Raw genomic sequence first — 16,117 nt, 5'->3', positions numbered from 1 at the left:
CAGGTGTTTTCAATCAATTGGGTGACAATCAGGTGTGAGTGGGCACCCTGTTTTATTTAAAGAACAGGGATCTATCAAAGTCTGATCTTCACAACACATGTTTGTGGAAGTGTATCATGGCATGAACAAAGGAGATTTCTGAGGACCTCAGAAAAAGAGTTGTTGATGCTCATCAGGCTGGAAAAGGTTACAAAACCATCTCTAAAGAGTTTGGACTCCACCAGTCCACAGTCAGACAGATTGTGTACAAATGGAGGAAATTCAAGACCATTGTTACCCTCCCCAGGAGTGGTCGACCAACAAAGATCACTCCAAGAGCAAGGTGTGTAATAGTCGGCGAGGTCACAAAGGACCCCAGGGTAACTTCTAAGCAACTGAAGGCCTCTTTCACATCGGCTGATGTTAATGTTCATGAGTCCACCATCAGGAGAACACTGAACAACAATGATGTGCATGGCAGGGTTGTAAGGAGAAAGCCACTGCTCTCCAAAAAGAACATTGCTGCTCTTCTGCAGTTTGCTAAAGATCACGTGGACAAGCCAGAAGGCTATTGGAAAAATGTTTTGTGGATGGATGAGACCAAAATAGAACTTTTTGGTTTAAATGAGAAGCATTATGTTTCGAGAAAGGAAAACAGCATAAGAACCAGCATAAGAACCTTATCCCATCTGTGAAATATGGTGGTGGTAGTATCATGGTTTGGGCCTGTTTTGCTGCATCTGGGCCAGGACGGCTTGCCAGGATTGATGGAACAATGAATTCTGAATTATAACAGTGAATTCTAAAGGAAAATGTCAGGACATCTGTCCATGAACTGAATCTCAAGAGAAGGTGGGTCATGCAGCAAGACAACGACCCTAAGCACACAAGTCGTTCTACCAAATAATGGTTAAAGAAGAATAAAGTTAATGTTTTGGAATGGCCAAGTCAAAGTCCTGACCTTAATCCAATGGAAATATTGTGAAAGGACCTGAAGCAAGCAGTTCATGTGAGGAAACCCACCAACATCCCAGAGTTGAAGCTGTTCTGTACGGAGGAATGGGCTAAAGTTCCTCCAAGCCGGTGTGCAGGACTGATCAACAGTTACCGGAAACGTTTAGTTGCAGTTATTGCTGCACAAGGGGGCCACACCAGATACTGAAAGCAAAGGTTCACATACTTTTGCCACTCACAGATATGTAATATTGGATCATTTTCCTCAATAAATAAATGACCAAGTATCATATTTTTGTCTCATTTGTTTAACTGGGTTCTCTTTATCTACTTTTAGGACTTGTGTGAAAATCTGATGATGTTTTAGGTCATATTTATGCAGAAATATAGAAAATTCTAAAGGGTTCACAAACTTTCAAGCACCACTGTAGATAGATAGAATCTAGCCAATTAAAAAACTTCATCTTAGGAAAGGCTGAAATTGTGAACCATGAATTTCAAACTATACACTACCGTTCAAAAGTTTGGGGTCACCCAGACAATTTTGTGTTTTCCATGAAAAGTCACACTTTTATTTACCACCATAAGTTGTAAAATGAATAGAAAATCTAGTCAAGACATTTTTCTGGCCATTTTGAGCATTTAATCGACCCCCAAATGTGATGCTCCAGAAACTCAATCTGCTCAAAGGAAGGTCAGTTTTATAGCTTCTCTAAAGAGCTCAACTGTTTTCAGCTGTGCTAACATGATTGTACAAGGGTTTTCTAATCATCCATTAGCCTTCTGAGGCAATGAGCAAACACATTGTACCATTAGAACACTGGAGTGAGAGTTGCTGGAAATGGGCCTCTATACACCTATGGAGATATTGCACCAAAAACCAGACATTTGCAGCTAGAATAGTCATTTAGCACATTAGCAATGTATAGAGTGGATTTCTGATTAGTTTAAAGTGATCTTCACTGAAAAGAACAGTGCTTTTCTTTCAAAAATAAGGACATTTCAAAGTGACCCCAAACTTTTGAACGGTAGTGTATGTGTATATGTTAATAAAAGCAGGTACCATCATATCTCTATTGCAAAATTTAAAGTAACTTTCTGATGCGACCGTCTGGATGGTTTTGAACATGAAAAGCAGGAGCAAATTGGATTGGGAAAATGAAATCCTAATGAAGCAGCCAATTAACTATGGAGTTCTTGGTCACGAAACTGATGCCAAATTAATTATTTTTGTATTCCCTGTTGGTATCTGATTTTCATTCTTACAGCACTATGATGTTCAAACTGAGAGAAGAGAATGATTAAAAGAGAAAGAGGAAGACTAAAAACTATTCTGACAAACCTTTCTAACTAATGTCAATGCCTCCCACTGGTTTCACTTTAAAACAATCCAGTCCAAACTTTGTGAGGAATTGTTTTTGCAACAAAAGGTGACAACTGAGTGATGGATGTGTGAAAGAGCCTGAAACCAGTGGGATTATTGTACAATAAAACAATAATCATTTCCCACCATGGCTAAAACAAAGAATAGTGAACACTGAACAGGACTTGTCAAGATGGGAGGGCATAACATCAAGTACGATGTGAGCAAAAACAAAAGAACTTCAAAAGATTTCTGAATCTGAAAAATCAAGACTGGAAAAGAGATGTATCGCTTTATATGCGGTGAAGAACAAAACATAATAAGCACAGCTGTGAGAGGATCGTAGGTGGCAGTTCAAACCATTTTCCACACCTTTTGTTTGCCTGTGTGTGCTCTTTCTCTTTAGGTTAGCATTATCACCTTGTGTAGTTCTTCACCTGGAGCCAGCCGTGTGGAGTTAGTAGAGCAGATGTCTGTGTGACCGTGATTTGGCGTTCTAAATCCTCACTCCCATGTGGTTTTTCTCAGTGGAGAGAGGCCAGGAGGACTGGTGAGACGTGTTTCAGGGCTCATTGGGTTTCTGGGGCTTTAATTGACCTACTCAGTAAATTCAATTGGCTGTATCCTTCCTTATAAATGCCAAAAACAGCTAAACGCCTCTTTGGTGTCATCCTAGCTTAATGAGAGTAGTAATAATTTTTGTGGCTAATATCAGCTTCATTCTAAGCTGGGTGTGTATGGGGTTGTTCACAGGACTGTTTTTTTTTTTTTTCATTTTGAGGAGATTAGACTTGCTCAAACGATTATAATCAGCAATCTTCAAATGAACTGCAATATGTTAATGACTACGATTTGAAAGATGACTTTGCATTTGGGGCGGCACGGTGGTGTAGTGGTTAGCGCTGTCGCCTCACAGCAAGAAGGTCCGGGTTTGAGCCCCGTGGCCGGCGAGGGCCTTTCTGTGCGGAGTTTGCATGTTCTCACCGTGTCCGCGTGGGTTTCCTCCGGGTGCTCCGGTTTCTCCCACAGTCCAAAGACATGCAGGTTAGGCTAACTGGTGACTCTAAATTGACCGTAGGTGTGAATGTGAGTGTGGATGGTTGTCTGTGTCTATGTGTCAGCCCTGTGATGACCTGGCGACTTGTCCAGGGTGTACCCCGCCTTTCGCCCATAGTCAGCTGGGATAGGCTCCAGCTTGCCTGCGACCCTGTAGAACAGGATAAAGCGGCTAGAGATAATGAGATGAGATGAGACTTTGCATTTGTTGATAGGGATGGTATGATGTTGAGCAACAGACATGTGAGCCTGATGATAACCTTTCATTATGACCTCTGACTGCATATGTCACCTAGCACAGCTGCATGCCAAAGGAAAAAAATAAAAGCGATGATGCCCAGAAAAATGAACAAACAGTCTCCTCAACAGGATCAAGAGCTTTTTTCCCATAATTACCAAACCTCCAATCTCAGTGTCCCATTGTTCCAATAGAATTGGTAATATAACCAATGATGGCATGAAGTGAAAGCTATGAAAACAAACAAAATGAACAATAATAAAGGGCAAATCACTCTTGGATGTGGGATAGTACTTTAAGCTATCTTGTGCAGAGTGATTTTCAAGTCAATTTAAAGTGAGTTCTCAATCCTTTTATTTGCTTTTGTTTGGTAGTCTGGCTGGCTTTGCCTGATTTCACTGTGGCTTTCCATAAGCCCTAAAAACATCCTCTACAAGTCAGATAAAATAAAGAGGCTTTACAAGGTTTGGATTTTGCCTGCAGGCATTGAGCAAGTGAACCTGAAGAGGGACTTTAAAGACAAATCTGTTTCTATGCAAACAACCACAAGTGACACAGTGCACAAACTCTGAGGACCTCCTGATTAGTCGCAGTGGGTTACGTCAAGAGGAGTGTTACATACCCCTGAGTCTACTGGCAACTGAATACAGCTCAGCTGACCATGCAAGTCTTCCCTCTTGGTCAGTTCCTAAAGTGGAGATGTGTTAGAAATTTTTTTCGACCTCAGACAGGAAAGTACAGTGGTGCTTGAAAGGTTGTGAACCCTTTAGAATTTTCTATATTTCTGCATAAATATGACCTAAAACATCATCAGATTTTCACACAAGTCCTAAAAGTAGATAAAGAGAACCCGGTTAAACAAATCAGACAAAAATATTATACTTGATCATTTATTTATTGAGGAAAATGATCCAATATTACATATCTGTGAGTGGCAAAAGTATGTGAACCTCTAGGATTAGCAGTTAATTTGAAGGTGAAATTAGAGTCAGGTGTTTTCAATCAGTGGGATGACAATCAGGCACGGCTCGAAATTCGCGGTGGTCCGGTCACCCGAGGCGACTTAATTTGTTATTTGGCGGGTAATTCCTGTCACTACCCAGCCCGGCTGGCTAATTGAAAATCTCATCTCATCTCATTATCTCTAGCCGCTTTATCCTTCTACAGGGTCGCAGGCAAGCTGGAGCCTATCAAATATATATGAAGCGAAGATTCAGACACACCGTCAACTAAAGCCACCACATATTAAGCGTGTGCTGTGTCTGTGTTAATCGATGTGTTTATCGGCAGGATGGAAAATACCAAAGAATTCCGAATCATATCGTGTACGAGTCAGGCTGTCGGTTTTTTCACTACTGTGCATGCATATAACGCATTTCATTGAATATCGCGGGAATCTCGTTATCAAATTCAATAGATGTGGCCACATTACCACCCATTTAAACACGTGTTTTTGTTGTTGTTTACATCTACCAAAGCTACACTGCAATGTGGAATTTTCTGAAAGGTGTACAGAAACCACCAGAGATGGGGACAAAGCGACCTCGGTCTGAAGAGGAGAAAAAGGGCGCCGATAAAGCATACGAGAAGGAGAAACAACAAAGGACTTATAAGCAAACGTGGGAGCAGGGTAGGCCTTGGCTGCAAAGCGATTTTTATGGAATAATTAATTTTTTTCAAGTTGATTCCTAGTCAATATGAAGCTCCTAATGCTTTCTCTCTCATAAATGGTTAAATACAGAAAGCATGTTGGATATATTTTGGGTGCTATAGTCATGATAGTAAGTATATTGGTTTTCAATACTCATACACCAAGTTGCCAAGTTTTCCAATATATTATTATTTGTTGATATTATATTATGGTGCTCTGTGTTGTTCTCATTTATGTATTTAACAACAGTATCAAAATACTCGGATTTTGAAATAAATGCACATTAGTCATGAACAATGGTAACTACTCTCTTTTGTGTTATTTTTGACAGAAGTAAAATTCATACATGAACAAATTTTGGCAAGTTGATTTTCTGTTTGGCTAGTTACTTTGGAAGGTAACTAGTCCGGCTGGCTGGTGAAAAAATATATGAATTTCTAGGCCTGCAATCAGGTGTGAGTGGGCACCCTGTTTTATTTAAAGAACAGGGATCTATCAAAGTCTGATCTTCACAACACATGTTTGTGGAAGTGTATCATGGCATGAACAAAGGAGATTTCTGAGGACCTCAGAAAAAGAGTTGTTGATGCTCATCAGGCTGGAAAAGGTTACAAAACCATCTCTAAAGAGTTTGGACTCCACCAACCCACAGTCAGACAGATTGTGTACAAATGGAGGAAATTCAAGACTATTGTTACCCTCCCCAGGAGTGGTCGACCAACAAAGATCACTCCAAGAGCAAGGTGTGTAATAGTCGGCGAGGTCACAAAGGACCCCAGGGTAACTTCTAAGCAACTGAAGGCCTCTTTCACATTGGCTGATGTTAATGTTCATGAGTCCACCATCAGGAGAACACTGAACAACAATGGTGTGCATGGCAGGGTTGCAAGAAGAAAGCCACTGCTCTCCAAAAAGAACATTGCTGCTCATCTGCAGGTTGCTAAAGATCACGTGGACAAGCCAGAAGGCTATTGGAAAAATGTTTTGTGGATGGATCACATGGACAAGAAGGCTATTGGAAAAATGTTTTGTGGATGGATGAGACCAAAATAGAACTTTTTGGTTTAAATGAGGAGCGTTATGTTTGGAGAAAGGAAAACACTGCATTCCAGCATAAGAACCTTATCCCATCTGTGAAACATGGTGGTGGTTGTAGTATCATGGTTTGGGCCTGTTTTGCTGCATCTGGGCCAGGACGGCTTGCCATCATTGATGGAACAATGAATTCTGAATTATACCAGCGAATTCTAAAGGAAAATGTCAGGACATCTGTCCATGAACTGAATCTCAAGAGAAGGTGGGTCATGCAGCAAGACAACAACCCTAAGCACACAAGTCATTCTACCAAAGAATGGTTAAAGAAGAATAAAGTTAATGTTTTGGAATGGCCAAGTCAAAGTCCTGACCTTAATCCAATCAAAATGTTGTGGAAGGACCTGAAGCGAGCAGTTCATGTGAGGAAACCCACCAACATCCCAGAGTTGAAGCTCTTCTGTACAGATGAATGGGCTAAAATTCCTCCAAGCCGGTGTGCAGGACTGATCAACAGTTACCGGAAACGTTTAGTTGCAGTTATTGCTGCACAAGGGGGCCATACCAGATACTGAAAGCAAAGGTTCATATACTTTAGCCATTCACAGATATGCAATATTGGATCATTTTCCTCAATAAATAAATGACCAAGTATAATATTTTTGTCTCATTTGTTTAACTCGGTTCTCTTTATCTACTTTTAGGACTTGTGTGAAAATCTGATGTTGTTTTAGGTCATATGTATGCAGAAATATAGAAAATTCTGAAGAGTTCACAAACTTTTAAGCACCACTATAGTTAACGAGACAGAAAAGCAGTATAGAATTAAGGAGAAATATTTTAGACACAAACAGATACGCAGATAGAAAAAAGACAGATAGAAAGATATTCATACACTTGCGGTTAACATAAATTCTCTCAACATCACAACACGGTGACTTTTAAAAAAAAAAAATTCCCCTGTAATAAATATTTCTCACAGTGCTAAAAGAAACCGCAATGGAAGGGTGCAACCAAAAGGTACTGGCTTACTTAGACCAAATAATTGAATGCGTCAGGAAACTGACATTACAGTATATGATGGTGTAACTGAGATCACACCCACTTCCATGAACTGATTGTGTAGAGGTACAGTATTTGCTTGAAACACTGGTCGAAGCAGTGTGGTGCTACCAGGGTTATAGTCCAGGGCCTGCATCTCTCTCCTTAACATACCGTATCTCATCCATCTGATGGTTTTTGAAGAAAAGGATGCGAGTTAAAAATAAATAAATAAATAAATAGTAAACCCCTTTGGGATGTGTTAAGAGAAAAAAAATTGGAAGCATTGGAAGTGGAGTAACCAAGTTGAAAATGGAGGTATTTCCGAATGTACTTATTTAGCAAAGGAAAAAAAAAAGAACATCTGTCTAATTTTCAGGAAGCTAATTTATGATAATAAAGCATTTATTTTTGAAATCTTTAAAGTGACTAAAATAATTTCCTCTGCCATTATGCAATAAAATAGCTACTTCAATCTGTCAGGCAAAATGACCAGGCCTGTTCACCTTAATGAGTGGAGATACTTCGAGCTTCAACCACCACCTTCAGCCATTTAACAAATGTTTAATAAAGCAAATTCAATGGCACTGTTAAGTGTTTAGAAAGGGATGATGTTCCATATGATAACTAAAGTTGGTGTATATTATCCTCACCAAGATAGTTCTGCAATTAGTACCGTAAATGTTCTACAGTCACTGGGCCCTGACCTATTACGTTTTTAGATAGTTCATGTAAATGGTTTCCAACCTGAATTAAAACTTCACACTAGAGTCACAGTTTCTGACAGAAATGTGTATATTAATTCAAACCATTTGACTATATCTAGAACAGCTGCTGAGAATGGTAAAAAATATCTGACAGACTGACTTTTCCACTTTGTGATTCCATTTTCATTGTAGTGTTAAATGTGAAAAATGCGCCCTTCATCATTGCCTGTCTAAAGCGAGAAGATCAAAGTCGTTGTTTTTACAGCTTGCGGCAAGAGAGATGGTGTTTAATTAAAACGGCGTAGAAGCCAGTCTGCACCTCTTTTCAAAGAGAACCCTCTCCACCCAAAAATGATACATGGGTATAGCCTTCATGTCTGATTTATCCAGGGGTTATCCTTTTCTTCCCTTTGTTTTCTTTCTGTCTGTATATCTGCCACAGAGGAATAGCTGCTATGTGTTGGGTGATAAGTGCTTGCATAAGACCAGAGAAAGAAACAAAGGAGAAAATGAAGGGAGGAATGCAAGACAAAGTGCTCAGAGGTGAGCAAGAGCATGGAGCTGGCATGAGATTGATGCTCCCACAGAGAAAATGCAAAGAGGAACTCATCAATGCCTGCTGAAAAAAAAATGAAAACCATTAGAGAAAAAGGAGAGCGAAGGGAGAAAGAAGAGAAGGAGCGAGAATAGCTGAGAGGAAAAAGACAGACTTGGAATATGATCAGCAGGAGAGGAATGGAAAGAATGAGAAAGACAGGCAGGGGTAGAGAGGGAGGAGAGCAGAAAAGGAAGACAAAGGGTGAGCAAAAAGTAAATGTTGGAGGGAGATCATATGAGGATTGCCCTACCTCAGTCTGGAAGCCCTCGACTAAGATAGCCACCAGCAAGTTGAACAGCACGTAATTCCCAAAGGTCATCAGGGCGATGAAGTAGAGAGCTGCCACAGGTGAGGTGGAGGCCATGCCGTTATAGAGAACCTTATTCCAGTCCTCTTGAGTGAGGATCTAATAGTGGCAGTTAAAGATGTAACACTCAGCACTCTTCTATTTTTATTTTTTACAAATATATTGAAATTAATACTGAGTTGTCAAGGACGATAATGCTTTCACATTGTATTGGGCACAATTACCGGTACCTGAAACACTGTGACAATGGCCCAGAGCAAAGAGTCGAAATTCTTGCGGTCGGGCATTGTGTCACCATCTCTCTCCGAGCCAAACTTACACCCAAACAGGTGCATTCCCAAAATACTGTTTCAAACAGAGCAAAAGTTTTCAGAGTGTTAAAACAATGTTAACATCATACAGTTTCATCCAGTGGTACATTAAGACTGTGGGATTATTAGGTTCAGTCTGACATTTTAGAAAAATATGAATATACAATAGCAGTTAAAAGTTTGGACACACTGACTCATTCATAGGATTTTTGACTAATTTTCTACATTGTAGAACAATAATGAAGACATCAAAACTATAAAATGACATATGGAGCATATATAGTCTGGCTAATGCGACTTCAAAGCTCTGCGAGCATTTGGTCTGGCAAAGATATTAAGCCCAACCGTTTCCCAAAGGCGTGGTTGACCCGCCTCCCTGAAATGCCTCAGTTTGCTACTGGTCGAAGCCAGAAAAGGCTGTGACGAAGCTTAAACCAATCACATCACTCTTTCCTCTGACGTATGTGACGCGACGGAAACTGCTTGAGTAACAGGAAGAAGATAAATACCTCCAGGGCTGCTCTTTGCTCCATTTTCAATGAGAACTTCCCGTTGAATGCTTTCAATACAGCATCTACCGCTGTGTCAAAGGCTTGCCGCTGCTCCATGTTCGTAATGTTTCTAGTGAATGAAGCGCTTCCGGCATAGATTCTGTAAACAATCTATGGCTTCCGGTCGCAGTTCTACTACGTCACTGCCTTCAACACGCCTCTACCCAGGGCCGTTGGAGATGCTCAAAGTTGATTGGCTCCCGATTTTTCGGGAGCTTGGAAGAGCCGTAGATAGCTTGCCTGGCCAGACTAAGCTCGCAACAGGCCCTCGTGTTGCGTCACGCTTAGGATGGGCGGGCCCAGGCTAGAGCATATATGGAATTATGTGGTAAACAAAAAAAGTGTTAAAAATATATATTTCATATTTTAGATTCTTCAAAGTAGCCACCGTTTACTTTGATGCTGCTTTGCACACTACTGGCATTATCTTAACCAGCTTCATGAGGTAGTCACCTGGAACGCTTTTCAATTAAAAGATGTGCCTCATCAAAAGTTAATTAGTGCAATTTCTTGCCTTTTCTTAATGCATTTGAGATCAAACAGTAAACAGTAAATAATAAAAATACAGTAAATAGCCCTATTCCAAACCTGCAGTAATCCATATTATGTCAAGAAACCGCTCAACTAAGTAAAGAGAAACGACGTCCATCATTACTTTAAGACACGAAGTGTATTTTAATTAATAAAAATAAAGAAAAACATTGAGTTAGAAGGTGTGTCCAAACTTTTGACTGGTGCTGTATGTGAGAAGGTGTACTCCAAAATAATAACAAATATATAAACAGATCCCACAAAATATGTTGAGGAATATTGAGAGTCATAATATTATCGGTAAATATCTTAAAGTCGTAGAACTGTCAGCATTTTATAAGTTTCAGTTTACAGCCAATGCTGTAGCAGACTGGTATTTCTGCTGGTCCAAATTAGAGCTAACAGTGGGGTTCATACATAATACATAACTGTCCTTCTTCTCACTCGTTCAGACCTGAAGATGAAGATAAAGAGCATCAGCAGCATGCAGAAAGTGGCCACGTTGTCCATAGTCTTCATCAGAACCACAAGCTGTCTCTGCAGCGCTGGCATGAAGCGCACCAGCTTCAGCACCCGCATCAACCTGAAGGTCCTCAGCACTGACAAACCCCCACCCTGCTGGCCCACGATCTCCCACACACTGCACCACACACAAACACACAGATGGCTTTTAACTTACATTATGCACACAATAATCTTAACTCCTCTGAGATTTCAAGGATCTTCACAGAAAAGAGGCAAATTCAACAGTGTCATAAATATCAGTGCATGAATAGGAAAAGAAAATCATCATCCTGACAGCTGACAGTTACCAGACTGAACAGACCAGCTGTCACTGGCTCAGTAATGGGTGCAATTTGTCAAGGTGCCACTATTTTGAAGTAACTGCCAGAAAGAATTCTAATAATCATGACGAACATGACAAAATATTATAGCCGCAGTGATGCTGACAGCGTGCTTCTAAACTCCTGCACTGCTGATGCACACACGTACCTTATTATGACAATAATGCCATCAAAAATGTTGTAAGGGTTCTTGATGTAGCCAAAAGGGCCATACACCAGCAGCTTCAGGAGCATTTCCAGGGAAAACAGACTGGTAAACACAATATTACTGATCTCCAGCGCATTGGTTAACTCATCAGGCTGAGCCACATGGAAAACAAGAAAACAAGAAAGACAGGAAGTCAGAAATACAGCAGTTTTAGAACAAGCACAATGCTCTAACAGCTCCAGGCAGAGAATATCATTTAAAATTTTTTAAAACGGTACACGCAGAGATAGGAATGTTTCATTACAAATGATTAATTACAGACTGCACACTGCAAACACCATACTCATAAAACAGATTAAGAGATTTTTTTCCCCCCACCGGGTTGATTTAAAAGTCATTATTTGATCATTTCAGCTCATGGCACAGGTTTCCGTGGTTTTTAAAAGAGCATAGAAACAAACAAATACATTTTAAAAATCCACAAGTAGTGATCTGTGAGGTCCAAACATCCTTCTCAAATATTGCCCCAATGCCCAGGTCTTGCCAAGTTTTATAAACCAAAAAAGACACCATAGATGTACATATTCAATGCTAATAGTATGAAATGCCTGCTGTGATCTGATTGGATGATGGTGTCCATGCTTTTGAAGTAAACCAGACATCAATAAAAATACACTTAACACTATGATGCAGTAACGCAGTACTCTCATTCTCATCTCATCTCATTATCTCTAGCCGCTTTATCCTGTTCTAAAGGATCGCAGGCAAGCTGGAGCCTATCCCAGCTGACTACGGGCGAAAGGCGGGGTACACCCTGGACAAGTCGCCAGGTCATCACAGGGCTGACACATAGACACAGACAACCATTCACATTCACACCTACGGTCAATTTAGAGTCACCAGTTAACCTAACCTGCATGTCTTTGGACTGTGGGGGAAACCGGAGCACCCGGAGGAAACCCACGCGGACACGGGGAGAACATGCAAACTCTGCACAGAAAGGCCCTCGCCGGCCACGGGGCTCGAACCCGGACCTTCTTGCTGTGAGGAGACAGCGCTAACCACTACACCACCGTGCTGCTGTAACGCAGTACTGTACACCAAATTCCAGCTTGATTAGACTTGCAGTTCCTGAGAAACATCTATTTCAAGTTAATCTTCTTTTAATGACCATGCCCCGGACTTTGTTGACCTGTTCAGAACCTTGGCCTACAACATGCCTTTCAAGTTTCATGCGAATCTCTAAAAGTCTTGAGTTACAGCTGTTTGAGTAAACCAAGCTTGCCCCACTAGGATTGATTGGAATGTGGTGGTCATATTGTTTATAAATCTCAACATGCTTTTGATAATTATTAAGATTCAAACTCTGGGGAGTAACATGACATGTTGTAAAGATAGGGCAAAAATCAGCAAAAGAATCAGCAGAACAAAAGATAAATTTTATTTTGCACCTATTTTAAAAGACATATGCTTCTTCTGTGTGTGTGGGGGGGGGGGGGGGGGGGGGAGACATGAATAGTCCCCAGAGATCTTACTGAGATCAGTTAAAAGTGTTCTATTATTCTAATTTTATGACAATAGCTTAAAGCATAGACGCAGAACCATGGCCTCACTTTTTGTTTATAAATGCCTTGAGACCTCAAGAATGGCACAGGAATAGTTTTAATTGTTAACAATAAATCTAATATAGTAATTTTTACGATTAAACTGATTCATATAGGTAGCGGTCTGAGTGAATGACCTTGACGTCTGTGACGTCACTGCAGGAAGGCTATCGGTCTCATCGCCATTTCCGCTATACTAAAACACAGAGCTGACTGCAACTCCGATCCTCCATTTTGAGCTAATTTATCATCATGCCACATAGATGTGTTGCTGGCAGGTGCAGCAACATGACAGAAGGTGGATTTACATTGCATTTATGGCCCAAGAATGTTCAAACTGTAAAGATTTGGACGCATTTTGCAAGAAGTTCACGGGCACATTGGGCGCCTACAAAGTGGTTTCTCCTCTGCTCTGCACATTTTACTGAAGACTCGTACGAAACCTCTGATCTGTTGAGGAGTGTTGGCTATAAGCCCGTATTGAAAGAAGGTGCAGTACCAACAATTAAAGGAAAATAAAATTATAAGAAAAGGAAAGTAAGTTCAGTTGCACCAGTTCTCCCAGAGTGTCAGCCAAGGGTTGTTGCTAAAACCCAGGATGGAACAGGACGGGACATGTTATTGTTCAGGCAGTTACCTCCCCACGGTTGTTGCTAAAACCGGTGACATACCGCCCCGCCCCGTTCTGGGTTTTAGTAATTGCCTGAGCCGAGCAGTAATGGCGGAGTACTTTGTGTGGAGAAAATGGAGAATGAGTGGACCAGCCATCTGATTTTTCCGCTGGATATGCTTGCCTCAGCAGCAATATCTCGCCCTTACGTGGAAGAAGCGAATGAACGGAGAAGTGAACGAACAACTGAAAGTCAGATTGTTTCAAAACAAATCAGCCACAAGATCGGCCTTCAAGAAGCGAGAACACAGACGGGTAAGCTGCGACTCTCATTTGGATACAAAACAACAAAAACAACAACACTCGTTGTTTACCTGCATTTAGATTAATACATGTAACTTGTATTGTGTGTTTAAGTTACCAGTATAAGATTATTTAATTTGCTTCAGAATGTGATTGTCTCAGTTCATCTGATTATTTAATTAGCCTTTTACATTTTATCAGTGAAAATGCATGCATGTACATGTATGTTGCATAAGTTATAACACCTATCCTGTTTTAATGAGAGTCAACCCACAATCAGTGAAGTCAAATCAGTCTTAGTTGAGCAAGTCAGTAACGGTATTTCTTACTTTCACCATACATTTTTATTGACATGAGTTTGGTCTATAGTTGTTAAAGGCCTCGGCCTTAAAACCGGTTATCGCAGTGACATCATACACTCAGGGCTGGCTGGCTCAGCGGGGCAGCTGGAATGCCAACTTTGTGGTCGATTTTAACTCTCAAAAATATATATTTTTCCCATTTATGCAGCATACAAGAGTCAAGGATGGAGATACTATCCACTCAGAAATGCATTTAAAAATAAAGGCTCTGCGTATCTGCTTTAATGTTAATCCTGTCAAATGCCTTCTTAAACCTGATTGGTCATTGGTGGCCATGTTTTTGAAGTAATCAGTTCTTCTTCTTCTTCTTCAGTTCAGACCACCTTCTGGCGTATTATCAAACTGATACAGATTAGTCCCATAATTTACAGATTAGCCCCATAACTTGCATATGATCTGAGAATCTTTTTCTCTATACACGTTTTATACAGATCCATGCAATCAATTAAGAGTTACAGCTGCCCGAGTAAATTAGGCTCCGCATCCCTAGAACTGATTGACAGGTGGCAGCTGTACTGTCTACAGATCTCGACGTGTTTTTCTGATAATAATTAAGTTTCACACTTTGCTGAGTTGTGTGACACAAATTTCATAAAGATAGGCCAAAAATCTTGAGAATTGTTCACAAAGGTAGGTTACTACTTAATGTGTAAGTCACATAATATGCAACTTGGTTCATAATCTACAAAAACAATACAATTCCAGCACTTTTTCTGCTTGCATCCCAATAACAACATTAGCCATGTTCTGCATGGCAGCACCATTATCTACATGATAAGCTACACACACACACACACACACACAGAGTGAGTATGCCAAGTATCAGGCCCACAGCATTCTGTTTTCAATATAGAGGTATTTAATGAATTTCTAATGCAGGAGTGAGGAGGACAACAATAGAATAGTGACACTGATATTGCAATGCATTACATCACAAGAAGCTTTTCTGAGCGTGTTCCAGGTTTCAGTATGTGTCAGTGGTGTTAGGACACTGACCAACCCCATTATTATTATTATTCGCAAGACCTTCTTTCCTGCTTTAACCTGATCTTGTTAGAAATTATATAAAATAATCCAAAATATAAAAAGTATATATAATCATTTTGGATTATTAAATATAAATATATTTAATTCTAACAATTAATAATAATAATAATAATAATAATAATAATAATTAAAGCCGCAAGCGGCCTCGACGGGCCCTCGCGCCAGCGGCCAGGGGGGGCGGGGGCATGCGTCCCCGCGAAATACCGTAAAGAGTCTGCTTGCCAAGTTTGACCAATCAGAAGCTGCAATATCATTTGTGCCATAACCAGCACCCCCAGGGGTGAAAGTGCACAAAATTTGGCGGATATGTCAGGAGAGCTATGAAGAGTTTGCGTATGAAGTTTGATGACAATTGAGTAAATAGAAGATGAGAGATAGATTTTTGAAGAATAAATTTTTTGGTTTTTCCCATGTCAGAAGGTGGCGCTATGCTGTACATGAGCGATTATGAGTTGGAGAAATAAGTGTCTACAACAGCAACGCACTATCACAAGGTAGTGGTGTGAAGGAAAAGCATTATGGAATTATTTACCAAAAACCCGTTTTGGAGAAATTGCGTCGGCCAAAAACAGCGCCCCCCATGGACGAAAATTCCCAAAATGTGGTATACATGACATGGGCGGTAGTAAGAGGGTGGCCGTGAAGTTTGACCAAATTTGAGGAAAGATTGGATTGTTTGCCCAAAAATAGCGCCCCCAGTGGCGAAATATCACAGAAAATGGGGAACATGTCAGAAGCCCAATGAGGGATTTGCGTGTGAAGTATGAGCAGTTTTGAGCAATTAGAAGATGTGTTATGAATTTTTAAGCATGTAAAATTTTGCATTAAAAATTGATTGACGTATAACTTCTGAGCGGTTTAAGCTACGTGAAACTTATT

At 40.4% G+C, this 16,117-nt stretch overlaps 1 protein-coding gene across 1 annotated transcript in view; it reads right to left on the bottom strand.

Moving 5' to 3' along the window:
• The window catches only part of cacna1g (calcium channel, voltage-dependent, T type, alpha 1G subunit), a 257,996-nt gene that overhangs the window by 115,701 nt on the left and 126,178 nt on the right, over positions 1–16,117 (bottom strand). The window contains exons 9-12 of the mRNA XM_060939888.1: positions 11,313–11,464; positions 10,774–10,959; positions 9,157–9,271; positions 8,870–9,025 (exon numbers count right to left, since the gene is read on the bottom strand). Of these exons, the coding sequence (XP_060795871.1) occupies positions 8,870–9,025; positions 9,157–9,271; positions 10,774–10,959; positions 11,313–11,464 (609 nt within the window). The remainder of the gene's footprint in view (positions 1–8,869; positions 9,026–9,156; positions 9,272–10,773; positions 10,960–11,312; positions 11,465–16,117) is intronic.

Source organism: Neoarius graeffei, chromosome 14 (assembly GCF_027579695.1).
Source record: "Neoarius graeffei isolate fNeoGra1 chromosome 14, fNeoGra1.pri, whole genome shotgun sequence".
In the NCBI taxonomy this organism is placed as follows: domain Eukaryota; kingdom Metazoa; phylum Chordata; class Actinopteri; order Siluriformes; family Ariidae; genus Neoarius; species Neoarius graeffei.
This window is presented reverse-complemented; position numbering and strand designations above follow the sequence as displayed.